The sequence below is a fragment of the Megalobrama amblycephala genome, linkage group LG1 (genome assembly GCF_018812025.1).
Source record: "Megalobrama amblycephala isolate DHTTF-2021 linkage group LG1, ASM1881202v1, whole genome shotgun sequence".
Taxonomy (NCBI): domain Eukaryota; kingdom Metazoa; phylum Chordata; class Actinopteri; order Cypriniformes; family Xenocyprididae; genus Megalobrama; species Megalobrama amblycephala.
This window is the reverse complement of record NC_063044.1, coordinates 42,996,517-43,015,855: the sequence shown is the minus strand read 5'-3', so window position 1 is coordinate 43,015,855 and position 19,339 is coordinate 42,996,517. Positions and strand designations below refer to the sequence as shown.

At 36.6% G+C, this 19,339-nt stretch overlaps 1 protein-coding gene and 1 pseudogene across 3 annotated transcripts; one reads left to right on the top strand and one right to left on the bottom strand.

Moving 5' to 3' along the window:
* Positions 1-553: 553 nt before the first annotated feature.
* LOC125270539 lies at positions 554-8,262 on the bottom strand (annotated as a pseudogene).
* A 597-nt stretch (positions 8,263-8,859) lies between these two features.
* LOC125270555 (von Willebrand factor A domain-containing protein 7) lies at positions 8,860-13,002 on the top strand. Of its 3 annotated transcripts, none has more exons than XM_048194267.1 (7): positions 8,865-9,079; positions 9,452-9,611; positions 10,853-11,131; positions 11,314-11,407; positions 11,513-11,629; positions 12,214-12,391; positions 12,652-12,991. In XM_048194267.1, exons 2-7 carry the CDS (start codon positions 9,453-9,455, stop codon positions 12,764-12,766), a joined length of 942 nt encoding a protein of 313 aa, XP_048050224.1. In that variant the 5' UTR covers positions 8,865-9,079; position 9,452; the 3' UTR covers positions 12,767-12,991. The 3 variants fall into 3 exon arrangements, with proteins under 3 accessions (XP_048050232.1, XP_048050224.1, XP_048050215.1); XM_048194258.1 differs by having other exon boundaries at positions 8,866-9,079; positions 9,404-9,611; XM_048194275.1 differs by lacking the exon at positions 9,452-9,611 and having other exon boundaries at positions 8,860-9,079; positions 12,652-13,002.
* Positions 13,003-19,339: the final 6,337 nt, after the last annotated feature.

Sequence of the window (19,339 nt, the reverse complement as noted above, 5' to 3'; positions counted from 1 at the left end):
CATAAAACATCTGCTCAAACTGAGCCCTTTCAAGCTCCAAAAGGTAACAAAATATGCTTTATTTTATTCTTCTGTAATTGTTACTCTATCAGAGGAGTTTTATATTATCGCGACAGGTAGAGATCCTTCCGTGTTAGATAAAGATCCGGGTCGATAAAGACCCGAATATGTAAGAATGGTTGGCGAAACAGTCATGCATTTAAGGGTTAATAAGGCTGTGAATGAAGTCATTTGTAGTTCTTGTGTTTCTCTTTTCTTCAGTGATTCTGCTTGTTAACAGCAGGTGTTCATCACTAATGCACAATCATCACTTAATGAATTGCTTAATTATCTCATCAACTTTAACTCTGCTTCAGTGTTACTTTAACACTATTTAGAGAGGGACCAAATGTACTCTGAGCAGAGCTGATTTAACTCTGGAGATTTTGCTGTGTAAGAATGCTGGGTTAAAAAACAACTATGTTTGGGTTTTTTATGTACAACCTTGGTAAAAAATATGAAAAATACCTTAATTGTCACACTGTGGCTGTAGTAATCGTGCTACGCAAGAGAATCCGATAAACACTTCTTTATTCATTCACAAAGTAACATACAGGAGATCACAGGAGCAAACTAACAAACAACCACATACAGTGAAACAAAGACTGATGGCTTAAATACACTGAGAGGGTGATCAACTGAACAGAAACAGGTGTGTGGAGCTAATTAACAACCAAGGAAACTAAGTAGGGAACACAGGCATGAAAAACAGGGACAGAACACAGTAAACTAAACCAAACTGAACATAGACAAGTAACACAATGACCCAACAGGATTAACCCATCAATTGGGTAAAAAAACCACAGCATTTTTAGATGGAGAACCCCTATTTATTTTAATCTGTGAAAGTGGCTTTTGTGGAGTTGAAAACATTGATCTCTGTTCTTCCTCCAGCATGGATGAAACTCCAGGGAGGTCTGCTGGTTTCGGGATCACCATCAAAACTAGTGAGGATGGGGGAAAGCGTCACATGGTTAACCTCCGGCCCGCTACGCTCTTCCGTACGGTGGGTCTGACGGGTCTGTCTGCTAGTTTACCACCCCATCGTCGCCTGCGTTCAATCTTAAACACGACCCGAAACACATCGGGTCAGTCTGTTGATCGTTCTGACCCGTTAACAGGTCGACCTCACCGAAACGCACCCTTAAATGGACTCAAATGCATTCAGACACAAGACAGGCCATTACCCAAAATTATACATTCAAACCCTCAAAACAATGAGATATCCTTAAATAAACCACTGGAAAGAGTCTGCGTTCAGAGCAGGCATAATGGCAGACGGCTAAATGCTACAGCAAGGACCCGCCGCAGAGACACCGGAATTAGGACTGAAAAGGAAGAGTACTTGTTTGAAGAAGTTTGGCGGGGACAAGCGCCAAAGGAGATGAGAAAATACAAAAATAAAAGTCTAAACGGCAGAGACGAGGCATCAGAGCTCAGCCAGTGGATACAGAGTTTAGAAATAACAGACAGGAAGAGGAAACAAACCACAGAACGACACTGGAACGACTCTGGTGGGCGTGGCATCAGGGCGGAGCCAGTATGTAAATGGGAGGGGCAAAAGAGGAGAGACCGACGCCCACACTTCCTGCCGCCTATCACTCAAAGCGACTGCTTGCTTAACGTCCCTCTGATCCTTCCGGACAATTCCCCACCCCCGTCGCCCTGCTCTCCGTCGGACATCCTGTTCTTTCCTCTATCTGTTCCTCACATCCAGCCTTTTCCCAGAGAGAGGAGAGGAGCCGCACCAGCTCAACATGACTGACACTGTCTATCACTGACTGCAAGAGGATCTTCATGTGTGAAATATACAGGCAAACATTTGGACACTTTTTTGTTCTTTATTATAGTACTTTTACTATGTTAGTCTTTGGGGATCAAAAACTGTTTGATTACCAGCATTCTTCAAAATATCTTCTTTTGTGTTCAACAGAAGAAAGAAACTCATACAGGTTTGGATCAACATGAGGGAGAGTAAATGATGACAGGATTTTAATTTTTTGGGTGAACTATCCCTTTAAGAACATTTCTGAGAAGTTTTACACATCCTACCCGTGATTTATTACCAGCTGTAATCAATTAGTTCTAAACTAAGTTTTTAAATTTAATTAACATTTTTGTGGATTAACGAAAGCCTTTTACATTAATTTATTTCAACAATAAAAATATGATTTAATCACTATAACTGAAATAATACAATTATTCATAAAAATTAAATTTTTGTGTGAAGAAAAATTATATTTAATTTTTAATTTAATTATATTAATTAGAATTATATTTAATAATATGTGAAAATCATAACACTTCACTAAAACAATCAGGTCAAATGTACTAAAAAAGTCTTACAATTTTCTAATTGGTCTAAAGTGCCATAGAAAAATGAAAATTAACTGTTTACTGAACTATCTGAAGAAAGATGTATTAAAATGTCTATGTGAGTGTAGCTGTAGTGTTGGATATCATGTGATAGTCATGTGATCAGCTGTGGCCCAATCATACTCAATCGTACTGATACTCAGAACAACAATACTCTTACTCCTGTGATATGGATTAAATACCAGAAACTAACAGTTTAAGAGCATTTCTGAGATGTTTTACACATTCATATATTTCAAAACACGATAACTATCATTTGCCAGGCTTCATCCTCTGGAGGTCACATTTGAGATGTTTTTAAGAAAAGTAACCATTAAATTGCAAAATAAGAAAGAAATTACAGTATTTACACCTCAAGAGGAATAACAGTCATTTTTTTATGGCTCATATTCCTAAATAAGGCATAATTGATGACGCATGTGGCCTTTTAATGCGACCTCCGGAAGATGCAGCCTCCCAAATGAGATGCTGCATTTGTGTGTAAAAGATGAAAGCAGATTCAGACCTACAGGAGTAACAATTACTGACTACTGACCGGTAAGATCCTCAGAGAGTCAGAACAACAGAAGAATGGAAAGAGTGTGTCAGTGAAGGTGGTTGTGAATGTGTGTAGATGTGTGTTAGTTACAGGATCAGAGAATGACACTGTTCCTCTGTAATAGTCCAGATCAACTCTCACACGATCAAGCTTCTGTTCAACATGAAAACCAGACCGTTCATACAGTCCATATTGATCAAATTGCACACTCCAGACATCAGTGTTAAAGAAATCAAGTCCCTTCCTCTCGTTTGATGCTGTAGTTACTCCAAGACTCCAGGATATACTCTCTTTAACCTCCACATCCCAGCAGTGTGTTCCTGAGTTAAAACCCTCTGAACCCAAAACACACCAATTCTCATCAAATCTTTCTGGATTATCAGGAAGAGGTTGAGTTTTCGAGTTCCATGTCACACTGGTCAGATCATCAGACAGGATGAGAGATGGATTCGCAGTGTTTGGATCCAGGATCACAGGAGCTGATGAAATACAATCAACAGCTGATTTTATTCTGATGTTCATATAATGATCAAGAACCGTACACAGATTATTATGAATTATGACACTGTTGATCAAACACATCAGACATTTTCCTCTGATCACTGTCAGTGTTTTTAGTCACACACTCATTTTTATTATCAGTGTTTAATGGCATCAGATACAAACATTAAATGATTCAAACATTTGTGTCTCATCAAGAGAAACTGATATTTTGGAAAAAGTTTAAATCACAATCAAACAATCAGAGCTGTTGAGATGAAAAAGTGTATCTGTAAAGATTCTGTTCATCTTCATCTGATCATCTTCATTAAACTGAAATCTCTTTAAATACTTTGTTACTGTCTGATGTGTTTGACTCAGTAATGAATAATTTCAATCATGTTAATATTATAAGATGTAATAAATGTGTGTGTTGTGAGTAACTGAAGCAGTTCTTCTGGTAAACATCATTATCTGAACAAACCCTCATCATTGTGTTTCTGAAACATGGAAACATCAACATTCATGAAGCAGCTCTTCTTCTGGAAACCCTTAAAAATCATTCAGGATTCATGAAAATCCTCTGAAGAAAAAAACATTTTGAATGTTTCTGCAGTTCTTAAAAATTGAATATGTTCTCTAATATACCAATAACATCATCTTAATTATTGTTCTCATTATAAAAAGAAAACATATTTCCATATATTTATGAGCAATATATTAAATGGTTTAAATGATCTCAATATATTACATTATATTTAATAATACATAGGGAATTTAGTCTTTTCATATATTAACCCTTTCGAGCGTGAGTTTAAAATATTCTAACTGTCCCCCGAGTGAGTTTTTTTAAGGCGACCGTTATTTTAGAACGTTTGCCTTTAATGTTTCCATAGCGACGCGTCTTGTTGTCACGAGCGCTGAACGCAGCCACGATAACACTGTATGACAGATGGATAGCTATTATTTTGTTTTTCCTTGTTTATTTAAAATATTCACAAACTTGCTTTCCATGTTATCAACTATCTGATATTCCGATCCTCAAATATGTGTAAGTGAGTGTGTTTTGTCTTTAAAAGCCTTTATAAATGATCTTTATCTTGATCTATAATGCGAGATGGGCGCCGCCATCTTAGTTTGCCCGGCAGTTCACAGAGTCCTGTCAGTCGGATTTACAGCAGGTGAATTCATCCGTTTCTCCCGAAATATAAGCAAGTAAGTGGCTGGTGAACTGGAAGAATAATAGAGTAAACTTTATAGTTACTTAGGCCCATATGTGTGTCTGATATGAATAAATGTCGGCAAATTGTATTTGAATGGATTGTTATTGCTCCTTCCACTGATGTCTGACATCAGTGTGTATTTTATAAACTCTAAATATATTGTTTTAATGGTGCTTATGCGTATTTAAATGTCTGAAACCTTAAAAGAAACGTTATGTGGCTGAAAACACTGCATAGTTGTGATATATGACAAGAGCTGCGCGCGTCCGTCTCGCACCCAGGGCGCGAAAGCACAGTTTGAATCTGGCAGTTATGTGATGTCACTGAACGTTCGAAATCCCATATGTGGGACCCTACGCCCAGGGGCACAGAAATAAAAATCCCATATGTGGGACTGTACCGCTCAAAGGGTTAAAAATGACATTTACTATAAAGTAGCCTATGTGTGTGTTTAAGAGCACAGATCTTTTCCAGACTCACTGTTTTGGACGATGTCCTGCATCTTCTCGCAGACTCTGAACTGCAGGTTGCCCAAGTAACGTGACACATGAATCAAAGCTCCAGAAGCCATCTGTGGATCCGGCTGTGAGATCTGGACTCTGGAAGAACATTCAGGAGTCAGAACTGCAGTGGCTTTGGATCAGAACCAGAGAGACCAGAGACACCAGCAGATCACTCACCTTTCCATTGAGACTGGAAACTCCTGCAGAACAAACACACCATTTATCATCAAGAACTCAATCAATCATCAATCAATCAATGATGTGAAATCAGACCTTCAGAAAGCAGACGTCATTGTCTTTCATCATCTCCTCCATGTCTTTAATTGTGTGTGAAAGAGCTGAGATGTGTCTGTTTATCTCTTCCAGCTTCTCCTTCATCATCTGCTTCTTCTTCTCCTCTTCCTCCCTCAGTGCAGTGATTGTAGCTTCTTCTTCATCTCTGAGAAACTGATGAAGCTTCTCAAACCTCTGTTTAATCTGACGCTCTGTGTGCTGAGCTTGAGACTGAAATCACAGTGTGTGTTTCTCAATAAAGGAACATAAATTATGTCAGACAAATCAATTCAGCTGTTCTAATCAAACTAGTAAATATGTCAGTAGAATCAATCCTCACCTTGATGTGTTGAACTGTTTTCTCAAACTCTCCTTTAATGTTTTCATTGTGTTTCAGTTTCTCTTGTAAGGACTTCAGTGCTGTATTGAGCTTCTCCTGCAATTTAAAGAGAAAATCTATGAGACACCAGATATTTCTGTAATATGATCTCATATGTTATACATAAGGTTAATCAAGTGTTTATCTTCATCTGTAAATCAGTCTTACCTTATATGATGAAACAGCTTCACTGATGGGTCTGAATGTGTGATTGACGTGTTTCTGTGAAGTAAAGCACACTAAACACACAGGCTGTTTGTCCTCCAGACAGAAGAGTTTGAGTTTCTCACTGTGTAAACTGCAGAGCTCCTCAGATCCTGATGAACGCCTCTCATTTCTCTCCTTCAGGAACGACTCACACAAGTTTTTTAACACAAGATTACATGGAGGCTCGTGTCTTGACAATCTCCTGCAGACAGGACACTCCTGAGTTTCCTTTCCTTCTCCAGAACTGCTGAAGACACTCTTTACAGACACTGTGACTATAAAACAACAGGATCATTGAAGATTTCATGACACACAGGACAAGAAAAATCATCTTCAGATAGTGAAGCCATTTTCACTGTTTGACCTCCAGAAATCTAAACTCTTTCACTTTCTGAATCAAGGTTTCAAAAATGAATAACCACAAGAATCACAGAGATCTACTGTCTGATCAGAAACAAACTTTGCAAAAATCCTCATTGAAAGTGTTTATCTTCCTTCTTTGACCGCTGATTCCCCCCCCCCCCCCCTTTTTTTTTTTTTTTTTTTTTTTTTTTGTTTGCTTTTGTTGAAAGAGAAGAGAGTCAGTATGACAGGAGAAATAAGTCAGTCTCTTCCTGGTGAGTGTTGTAAGAGGGTGAAGTTTCTGTTTAAAGGTCAGACAGAAACATTATGATTTCTTCAGATTAATTTTTAACAAAATGCATTCAAAACTAACTAATGTTGAAACTATGAAGTTTAATGCTACAAAACCTTGATACAAACAAATATTGATAATAAAAAGACTCAAAAAACATTTATTGCACTTAATTTGTTGTTGAGTGTGTTTGAAACTCGAGTTTCACCAGGATCAATCATGAACAAATCTTTGTCAAATTGATTTCTTCACATGCTGAAGTTATTGCTCCAGTAATAAACACTGATTATCGTGCTGATTTTCAACGCGAGCAGAGGTGACTAAACAAAAACTGTACTCAAGTAAAAGTACAAGAACTTATAATTACTCAATCAGAAGCAATAGTTATAATGTCAATAACTACGAGTAAATGTGAAAAAGTATCCAACAGAAAGTCTAATTCATTAGCGGTACAAGCAAGATAATGATGATGTTGAATCAGTGAAGCATGTAGGCGATGTGAAAAGGGAGAAAGACTGTTTGTAACCAAAAAAAGATAAGTCACTAACAGAATACCCAAGACGTGTACATGAACGAAATGAACGTCCTGCATACAGAGAAATATGTAAGCTTGTCACAAAAAGAAATTGCATGGAAATAAATGCACAAGTGCACTGAAATGACCAAGTCAATGACAAGGACTGAAACCATTAAGATCAATAACTAGATTCTGAGTGTAAAGTGACATAGATGCAGATTGTAAAGTCAAATCACTAAGAGATCTGGATGCCTTGAAGAGAAATGACATGAGAAAATCACAATATAAACTAGGAGCAAAGTGAAGCCACAAGATGTCATGCTTGAGCTGAAGAGTTTGTGTTTAAGTCCAGGAGAAGAACAAAAAACATTGATAATATGCTGCATGTTGCTTTATTTAAAAGTCAGTAACTGACTAACAGTGATGTCTGTGATCTGCTCAGTTAACGTGATGTTTGAATTAATTCAGTTAAACTTTAGATACACAAAGTATTTGAAAAATATTTATGGTTTAATAAATACATTTAAATGCACAACCCATTTAAATATGGAGGACAGCTTAGGGCAATTTTTGACTTCACTTATTGCACATTATTTTGGACTTGAATGTTGTACTTTTTTTACATGGACTTATTTTTTTTTATTTTTGTTTGTTTTGTTATTGTTTTGTTTGAGATGTTTTGAATGAAATGAGTGGATTTAGAGGACCAGTGTTGTAATTCTACTGAATGGCATTTAATAAATTCATTCACTCATACTGGATTAACACTTCTTTGCTGAACTTAATTAAAGTTGGATGAACATTAACCCCAACTCATCTCGAAGCTAGTTGCCTTAAATGTTTAGGTTTTGTAAACTTAAATTTCTATGCAAGTAAACTGAGTAAACCCATTGCATCAAAATTATCAAGTGGCCCATTATTTTTTGAGTTCATTAAACTTCCACTTAGTAGAGGGATTTGGTTTCTTAGAAAACCTGAGTATTGGTAACTCTGTTTTGCAAGTTAAGTACTTAATTCAGTCAACTTTGAGACTGAAGTTCACTGAACTCAAACAAAATTTTATTTTTGTGTCTCTAAAACTTTTTCCCCAAAATGTATTAACAAATCTAAATTTAGAATGTCTGATCTTTGGCAAGAAAGTATTGGTGAATATAATCTATTAATAAAGAATAACCACTTTTAGTCAGTGATGAGAGTAGTGAATTATTCTACTTTATGATGCTGAAAACTATATCATCTGATCATCTTTGTTTCTGGCTTCCTTTGCAATAAATGATGTGCTTTGGTAAACACTGTTAAAGACCACAAACTGACATAAAAATTCAATAGTCAAACTGCCCAAATAAATGAAACACTGTCAGAAATAAAGACAATCTGGTTAGTAATGAGAGAAGCTCATAATGCTGTTTGTGAACTGTTTAATCCTCTGCTGAGATCTTCAGAGATTTGCCCCCAGTTTCAGACAAGGCTTAAGCTAGTCTCAGACTAATGCACGTTTCATCTGTTTTAACTGAAAGCAACTTGTACTCAGATATCTTAAAATATGTCAGTGCTATTGTTTTGTCTCAAGATGTACACCAGTAAAAAAAATTTCTAAAGCACATTTATAAAAGCTTAAATATCCTAATTGAACTAAGACCTAATCTTAGGCTAAACCTTGTGAAACCTGGCCAAGCATTTTCAGTTGATTTCATCTAAGGCTGTGTCTGGAAGTCAGTTCTTGTGTTCCTCTTCAGTGATTGTGATTGTTACCATCAGGTGTCTTCAATAATCAAACAATCATCACCTGATTAATCACTTAATTATCTAATTAACAATGCTTCAGTTTTATTTTTAACTCTCTGCTGGTGGTTCCCATTTAAACACAGAGCAGTGCTGATTTAAGGGAAAGTTGAGGATGTTGTGCTGAGGTAAGCATCAATACACTTAAAAGACTCTCTGCAATTTCACATTATCCTGCACTGAAAAAAAAAAAGAAGTAGAAACCGCTTTCACTCAGAAATTGCTAGTAGAATTAACGAGTAATTGCAAAGAACACACCTTTTTTTTTAAGTAGAAAAACAGATAGTAATTTCTTGTAAAATGTTGTCGAATAATCTCCGTTTTATGTACAACTTTTTACAATGTGTAAGGAGCACCAACAATGAAAAATATAAATTAATGGATTAAAGTTCTTCTACTGATAATAATTTATTTTGCTTTAAAAAAATGCCCTGCATCTGTTGTATTTCAAGTCGATCAGTGATATTGTGAATTGTTCTTCATATTCATGATCACCTGAGAATGAGGAGCACATTTCTTCTGTTGAGTCTTCTGATTGGTGCTCAGACCTTTCATATTCTGCAAAAGCTGAACTCTAAAAATCATCAGGACATCACAAGAATGGCCATCCTACATGCTACTGAAAGTGTCTGCAAGAGTGTTGACAAAGACTTCAAAACAGTATGAATATATTATATTTTGTACAAAAATATGCTGTGTTGTATAACAGAGTCAAAAGTGTGACATTTTAACAATGATGAATGATATTGGTGCCATACATTCTGTTTTTAAAGTAAAATACACATCATCTTCCATCATGATGTTCAAACTGTTTTTTTTTTTTTTTTTTTTTTCTTAAATAGCATCATTATTATAATTATATTTATGTAATGTACTCCTGGTCACCTTTACTGTATTTAAGAAAAGATTCCCAAGAAACCCGACATGTTTGATTTGAAATATTTTGATAATTATCAAAAAAAAAAAAAAAAAAAAAAAAATTCCCAATAACTAGATATACAAAGATGGTGCACTCATGAATAAATGGAAGACAGTGCAATATTATGGAATAAGTCCTGCCTTCTAAATAAAAGAGCCAATCACCTATTTTTTTTAAAAGTCATCGCGTCACTGCAGCTGCCGTTAGAAGTTTTTTAGTTGCTTTGTCATTCTGAGACACTCGCTTATAACTGCAAATGCGCACTGGCTGCTCCAGCCTGGAAAATTCAGTTTTCTGTCATGATTTGAGGCTTTAGAAACAACGTTCATGAGACAGTTGTTGTCAGATTTCATTGGTGGTTTCAAATATGAAATTTAATCATAAGCTTGGCGAACAGTTTTGGAGATTTTGATGTTTACCCATTCAAAGAGATTGAAGCTGTACGTGCATCACTGAAATAGCTTTCAAAGATGGCCGCCGAGTGACATGACTTGCCTTAAAGGGACTTTGGTTTTTCATAGAAGTTAGTGCAGGACAAAACATAAGTTTAAATATAGTGAAGTGATTTAAAATCGCCCCTTCACATCAGAAATGTAAGATGCAAACAAAACAGGACACTAACAGAGCATTCTGTTCAGTGTTATATTGTAACACAAATATTAATATTCTCTTTAAGTTAAACTGTACTTTATCTTTTTCCATTCAAACCACACATTATTCCTATAGTTTAATCATAATGTATGTTCAGAGGGTTTATTGCATAGCATTCAGTTGTCAAATGTTTCTTATTAATGACTAACATCATTTTCATTGAAGTGCTTCCAAACTTGCAGCAGTGCCATTTAAAGTTTAAAAACTTCAAAAGAGAAATACAGATGCATTGGATTTCTTGCTTTGAGTTGGCAGTGAATGATATGAACATTCATTATAGTAAGATTGTTTTGTTTGTTTGTTTGTTTGTTTGTTTGATGTTGTTGAACAGCCAGAACCACTGGACTCAAAGACTCTGGCAGAGGCCTGCAATCGAAAAGACTTTGCAAGTAACTTTGAAACGTGCATAAGAATGATCTCATTTTACAATGTGATGAGAGATATAGCAAATATTCCCGGTCAGCATCCGGAAGAACATTTTGACAATGAGAAATTTCAAGAGGGAAAAGAATCCATAACCAGTGGAATAAAGGCTATCACAGGTTACATTGAAGAAGAGAAATTTTATGATGCAAGAAAGGTGCTTGGAAAAATCTTCCATACTTTACAGGTGAGCTGAAGATGTGTCATTGCTGTGAATGAGAATCATGAAAATGTGATTGAAACATTAATTGGTGATGAGATCATATCAGATTTCAGTTAAACTGCAGAAATGCAGATTAATTTACACTCAAGCGATCATATGAAGTAAGTCTGAATCTCCTAATTCACGTGTGTAATTTTGGTAAAAAGGATTTCTACAGTCACAGTAACTGGATTGAGCTGAATTACACCAAACCCTGTACTGCTCTGATTGATCCAGAAGAAAATATACCCAACCCTGCTAGTAAGTGTGTTTTTTTTTTTTGTGTGTGTGTGTGTGTGTGTGTGTGTGTGTGTGTTGTACTTATGAAACATGTAAAGCAATAAAACATTTGCATCTTTCTTCCAGAAAAGGAAATGGAGACATGTGATAACTCTTCTGATTCAAACTCTGAAAATATTAAGGAAAGCATTATTAAGGAAAGGTTTCTGACATCAGGATACGCTAGAAGATCCAGACCAAAAGGTAAGATATTTTTATACAGATTACAGATGGACAGAATCAAGTGACATTTACTGTTTGAACTACAGTCAAACATTAGGGGGTAGGGGGCAGTCATGGCCTAATGGATAGAGAGTCGGACTTGTACCCCAAAGGTCATGGGTTCGAGTCTCAGGTCCGGCAGGGATTGTCGGTGAGGGGAGTGAATGTCCAGCGCTCTCCCCACCCTCAATACCACGACTGAGGTGAGACCCTTGAGCAAGGCACCGTACCCCCAACTGCTCCCCGGGCTGCTCCCCGGGCTGCTCCCCGGGCGCCGCAGCAATGGCTGCCCACTGCTCCGGGTGTGTGTTCACGGTGTGTGTGTTCACTTGGGTGGGTTAAATGCAGAGCACAAATTCCGAGTATGGGTCACCATACTTGGCCACATGTCACATGTCACTTCATTAAGGCCTAACCCAACCCAGCGCTGAGTCACACTAAAATGACCCAAATTTGGGTTGTTGTTAAGATTCCAGCTCTGCTCACTTGGGTAACCAGCTTCATTAGGTGTGCCTCTCTAGTGTGTGTAGAAATAAAACCACCATACCTGCCTTTCATTTTGACAGGAAAGTGCAGCCATGGAGGTTTTCCTGATTACCCAGAGGGTATAAATAAGGATTACAGTGATTCCAGTCATGGTTCACTCCATAATCAAGCTGCAGATATTGCTATTGATGCCTGTGTGCAACTGCTGGAGAAGATCTTGAGGAGCTTGAAAAAGGACCCAGCTCTCAACTTCTTAAGGTGGGGGGTTAACCAGCTTTAAGGAGTTAAAATCATTTATTAATTACCCAAACCCTGTCAGGACGATACAGGCATTCTGAGAAATTCTCCTTAGGAACAGCCAATCAATGATTTTAAATGAATGAGCCTACTGATCTTCCTATCCTTTACACAGTTAGTTACATTATATTAATTACATTGAGCATGTTTTTAGACTTGTGATCCAGCAGTGGAGAATCACTGATCTATGAGTTATTGTCTCTGTTTCATCTCCCTCTCAGACTGATGGGGCTTTATTCAGAAAAGCCAAAGGGTGAATGGAAACCTCTCATTTCTTTCTTGGACTTCAAACTGAGATATCCGGATGCAAGTGAGGATGAATATGTGGAGGTTTAATGTCAGTGTGTGATAATGATGATGATTAAATAATAATTTCAAATCTCTGTTGCTTCCTGTCATTCATCTTTTTCCTCATGTGATCAGTGGAATCATACTTTTTATGTCACAACAGATCAGAACAAAATAAAGGCCAAATGTATTTTGGTAACAGAAAAGAGGTCAAATGTTATTGTACTGGAGACTCTTCCACTATTCAGTTTTTGCACTAGATTTAGTTTAGGAAAATGTAGTTCAAATATTAATCTTGCTTCCTTGAATGCAAAGGCGATTGATATTGACTGACTATGCAAATGTTCAAGAGTATGTCAGTACGTCTGTTCAAAGTTACACTAAGAAAAACATCAAATTCATTTAATGTTCCACTGATCTAATCTGAACACAGTAGTCAGATATTATTAGCTTAATTTGTTATAACAAAAGAAAATATTCTTTACTTTTATAACTGTTTTCCAAATGTTTTCTCTTAACACACACTAAATCCACACTATCTCCGATACAGCTTCAGAGCGGTAAATGAAGGTATACACGTATCCCATCATGCATCATGTTCAGGAACTTACGCACCCAAAATCACTAGATGTCAAGGAAAACTATGCAGTGCAAGGTAATTTAATTAAATATTACGAATAATTTGTGTAAAACGTAAAGTGTTGCACATTTTATTGGTGCAGAGATGAGTTTACTTTAAATTCTTACAACACCATGTTGTAAGTGTGACCCATTAGATAATCAAAATTTCTACACACACTGCGGTCTTCACTTTGACCAAATATGAGAAATATGAAGTAGACAAATGGTCAAGTGCAAAGACCGCAAGTGTGGGTATTGGGACAGGCCCAGTCTCTCACATATGTATACCTGGACCACAAAACTTGTCACAAGGGTCAATTTTTTTAAATTGAAATCTGAAAGCTGAATAAATAATCTTTCCATTGATGTATGGTATGTTAGGATAGGACAATATTAGGCTGATATAGGTGCTGGTCATATAATTAGAATATCATCAAAAAGTTGATTTATTTCACTAATTCCATTCAATAAGTGAAACTTGTATATTATATTCATTCATTACACACAGACTGATATATTTCAAATGTTTATTTCTTTTAATTTTGATTATTATAACTGACAACTATGGAAAATCCCAAATTCAGTATCTCAGAAAATTAGTATATTACTTAAGACCAATACAAAGAAAGGATTTTTAGAAATCTTGGCCAACTGAAAAGTATGAACATGAAATGTATGAGCATGTACAGCACTCAATACTTAGTTGGGGCTCCTTTTGCCTGAATTACTGCAGCAATGTGGCATGGAGACGATCAGTCTGTGGCACTGCTCAGGTGTTATGAGAGCCCAGGTTGCTCTGATAGTGGCCTTCAGCTCTTCTGCATTGTTGGGTCTGGCATATTGCATCTTCCTCTTCACAATAAGGTCAGGCGAGTTTGCTGGCCAATTAAGAACAGGGATACCATGGTCCTTAAACCAGGTACTGGTAGCTTTGGCACTGTGTGCAGGTGCCAAGTCCTGTTGGAAAATGAAATCTGCATCTCCATAAAGTTGGTCAGCAGCAGGAAGCATGAAGTGCTCTAAAACGTCCTGGTATATGGCTGCGTTGACCTTGGACCTCAGAAAACACAGTGGACCAACACCAGCAGATGACATGGCACCCCAAACCATCACTGACTGTGGAAACTTTACACTGGACCTCAAGCAACATGGATTGTGTGCCTCTCCTCTCTTCCTCCAGACTCTGGGACCCTGATTTCCAAAGGAAATGCAAAATTTACTTTCATCAGAGAGCATAACTTTGAACCACTCAGCAGCAGTCCAGTCCTTTTTGTCTTTAGCCCAGGCGAGATGCTTCTGATGCTGTCTGTTGTTCAAGAGTGGTATGACACAAGGAATGCGACAGCTGAAACCCATGTCTTGCATACGTCTGTGCGTAGTGGTTCTTGAAGCACTGACTCCAGCTGCAGTCCACTCTTTGTGAATCTCCCCCACATTTTTGAATGGGTTTTGTTCCACAATCCTCTCCAAGGTGCAGTTATCCCTATTGCTTGTACACTTTTTTCTACCACATCTTTTCCTTCCCTTCGCCTCTCTATTAATGTGCTTGGACACAGAGCTCTGAACAGCCAGCCTCTTTTACAATGACCTTTTGTGTCTTGCCCTCCTTGTGCAAGGTGTCAATGGTCGTCTTTTGGACAACTGTCAAGTCAGCAGTCTTCCCCATGATTGTGTAGCCTACAGAACTAGACTGAGAGACCATTTAAAGGCCTTTGCAGGTGTTTTGAGTTAATTAGCTGATTAGAGTGTGGCACCAGGTGTCTTCAATATTGAACCTTTTCACAATATTCAAATTTTCTGAGATACTGAATTTGGGATTTTCCTTAGTTGTAATCATCAAAATTAAAAGAAATAAACATTTGAAATATATCAGTCTGTGTGTAATGAATGAATATAATATACAAGGTTTGCTTTTTGAATGGAATTAGTAAAATAAATCAAGTTTTTGATGATATTCTAATTATATGACCAGCACCTGTACAGCTATTTAAAAATCTAGAATTTGAGGGTGCAAAAAAATCAAAATATTGAGAAAATCACCTTTAAAGTTGTCCAAATTAAGTCCTTGGCAACACATGTTACTAATGAAGGGAAAATGTTGATATATACAGTAGGAAATTTACAAAATATCTTCATAGAACATGATCTTTACTTTACTTTAATATCCTAATGATTTTTGGCATAAAAGAAAAATCGATAATTTTGACCCATACAATGTATTGTTGGCTATTGCTAAAAATATACCAGTTCGACTTATGACTTGGTTTTGTGCTCCAGGGTCACATATTTAGAAAGATTCAATCTAGCACATTAGTATGTCCTTGTCGGTCCCCTCTCTCTCATATGTAATTTTGAAAAGTCAAATTCATTCGTGTGAATAATTCATTCATAAGGTTCTTGAAAATGAACAGATTACACAAAAGTTAAGCGGCTGTTTCGTGTCTAAATATAAAAATGTAGGCAGTTTTCTAGTTTGTTGTTGCTGTATTTAGTGTAAAAACGTTGTTTTTGTCCCAGAATACTATGGCTTTGATTAAAATATCAAGTAGCTGAAATAGCTTCATTGTTTTAATATTGCTATGTGTACAACTAGTTGCTTGATTAGTTTAATGACTTTAAATTATGAGTAGATTGTAGCTTGACAAGTTACTGTTTTAAAGCAGCTTTAAAGGGAGACGATGAGCATTGAGGTCCACACCGAGGTCCATCCACACTGTAAAAAATGACCGTGATTTTAACAGTAAAAGACTGTAAAAATGCTGCGGTGAAAAACTGTCAATTGGTTTACAGAAAGTTTCCGTACTATATACGGTGAATAACTGTAATACATCTAACGGTACATTTAATGTAATTTTACGGTAAAATACCGTTAAATTCACAGTTTTTAGAAGTGAAAAATAACAATTCATTGTAAAATTTACAGTGAAAAAACGTAAATTGACATTCCCACAATTCCCTGTGTGACACTTCACATTTGATATATTTTTGTTGAAATAACTGTTTCTTCTTAGTTTTTCTCATTTTTTTCTAATCAGTTACGTACATTAGGGTTTTATGTTACATCTAATGTTGTTAAATTAATGTTTATTGCATTTTTAAAATTTCATGCATGTTATCATGATGGTGTTTAGTGTGTGTGTGAATGACACTGTGTGCACCTTCTATATATTAGTATTGTCCTCCTCAGCTTGTGGAAAAGCTGCTTGTGATGAACTTTGATTCATCATGTGACTCTCATCACCACTGTGTTTGGTGACTGTCAGTGTATTATAAAGGTACAAAACAGATATTAGTACTTCATTAGGTTGGTAAATTAACATTATATCAGTTAATGAAATGTTATTTTACCGTAAATTTTACTGGGATTTTTTTTTTACAGTGTGTAACATTGATGTTAATATTACTGAAATTCAATGTTAAATATACATATTTAAAATCTAAAATTCACATGTAACTCCGTAAGTATGTTTACGGTTTGATGTCATTTTTACAGTATTGTTCTGGTAACCACAGCTGCCGGTATTTTTCCGTAGAAACAACGGGATTTTTTTTACAGTGCACTGGGAGATTTCTGGCCTCGCCACAGCTGGTCTTGACACAGAAAACGGTCACAATGTTTAAAGTCAGATAAGGACAGTCTGCACAGGCAAAGTCTTCTGAAGTGATAGTGACCACCCAAAAGGAGAACAGAATTATCCTGGTTTTCTTAAGGCTGGCACCTGAAATAACAACATTAAGGCGGGTTGAACATTAAGATGAAAGTACTGCAGAATGTTCTTTTTTTCCTTGAGGTGTGCTGACTGGATGCTGTAGCAGCTGGACATGTCTGTGATCCTCTTGGTCAGGTTTGCTTCCACCTGCACTTGGCTGTAGTGGTCTTCTGTCTGTGGAATGACTGGTTGTACCAAGTCTGTTGTGTTGGTCAGCATGAGCAGAACATGTCAGGAAAGTCTCATCACACTTTACGGAAACATCTGTCCGCCCCAGTTTTAATTGATCCTGTGAGAAGTCCTTGGTCACCTTAAAGTAGAAGGTTTGGTTTGCCGGGCAGGTCAGATCTCCATGGGTGAAGGATTCATTTCACTGATTATGCTCCATTGCGTGCAGGACACCTGAACAACCTCTGAGTGACCATTCAATACTTGAACACTGATGAACTTGGTGTTATTGTAAGATGATAAAAAGGGTTGTTGAAAAACACAATAACACAAAAAATAACAACACATGGTGAACTCATATTAAAAGTGTGAGTGGTAAACAAGGTCTCCTTTTAAAAGTCCTGTCTTTAGTGAGCAGGTCTCATTTAATCACCAGATTCTTCACTATCACTGTTATATAATAGTGGAATTTAGACTTGGTCTGGATGCGTTAAAGGCAACTATCAAAGAGTCAAAATAACTAGTATATTTACCAGTGGTACGCATAATTAAATACATCACGTACTTAAACATCGAAATACACAATTTCATAATTACAATTATAAAACTGTCTATATAATAGTTGTTTTAATTGCAAATCCTTAATGCAAAACTAAGGTTTCAATCAAATCAATTAGAGAATAGAATTTACAGAAACAGATTTCAAATCTTTTGTTTAGCTTTTACAACCATCATTTGTGCATTTGATGTACAGGCTAAATCACACTCAAGAATATGAATCTGACTGAAAATTATGTAACAGACTGACAGAAATGTCTGCATTTCAGTTCTAACTGTTTTGTTAAATTTGTCATTAGTCATATGTTGGAAACTAGGGGGCCCTCCTAGTTTCCAACAATGCCAAGGACTGGACATAATAAACGTTTTGTCCAATGAGTAGGTAACTTTAATTGATGTGTGACTAAAGCCATGCACATGTCCTGCATATTACAGTGTTTCCATAACACCTAAAAATTGGCACAATTAAAAAAGAAAAAAAAAATATGGCAATAATTTCCCTTGTCCTATATATATGAAGGTGAATGATGTATGCTAGATTTGCATTATGTCCATACTTTTAGCCTAGATATCTTATGATCTATGCCAGGTAGAGATGAGTTTGGAGTGTGTGTTCTGTATGTTTGTGTAGAAGGTGGGTGGTGTCTATCCTACCATAATTGTGTTGCATAATTTAGTTCCAGTTCTACACTGGGAGGCCATGTATCTATTCGTGTTATGAGATGTGGATGGCCTTTCTACAGTTTCTACACCCCCATCTCCTGCATGTGAAGTTGGGCACTCTTGTGGACACTCTTGTGGAATCTGGCCCTAAAAATGGCAGCTGTCAATCCTGAAAGGGAAACAGACACAGAAAAAACAAAACAAAAACAGATCTTGAACCTTTAAACAAATTGCATTAAGATAGATGGTGCTATCTTAATTTTTCTTGAATGGTCTTATACAGACAGTTGTTACAGATGGTTTTGATCTGTTAAGATTTTATGGCATTAGAAGAAAATTTGTTTTAGTTCACAGAGACATAGATCATTATTATGATTATGTTTCTGTAAAGAAAAAGGCCAGATAAACTGAATGTTAGTGGTCAGATCTGACTGCTGGTGTTTAAGCATGGTCAGAGAATCTTGCACCTTGATTTGCTATTGCAGCTGTGCTTATACAGTCTGTTGTGTTGTGAGCATTATGACACTCGGGTCTCCTGGGGAAATCTCATACTAGCTAGATCTGTGATTAGGACACCAGATCACCTTTTGTAGTGTTGTGCTGTTTGTTTAGCAATTGGTATTTATGGTGTCATTCAAATACTTGACCATTTGGACTTCTGCCTGATATTAACATTTCACACAACTTTAATTACATGTCCAGTAAAATAACTTCCCTGACAAGATCCCATATGATCTAGCGCTCCCAGACAGGAGTTTGCTAACACTTGTCCACTTTATATGTGGTTTTGTTGCAAAGGAAAATCAAAACTTGCACCTCCCCTTGTCACTGGGTTACAGATCAGTAGAATCAAATTTTTAATTCATGCATTGATCTTGAATGGATTTAGCCTATTCAAGAT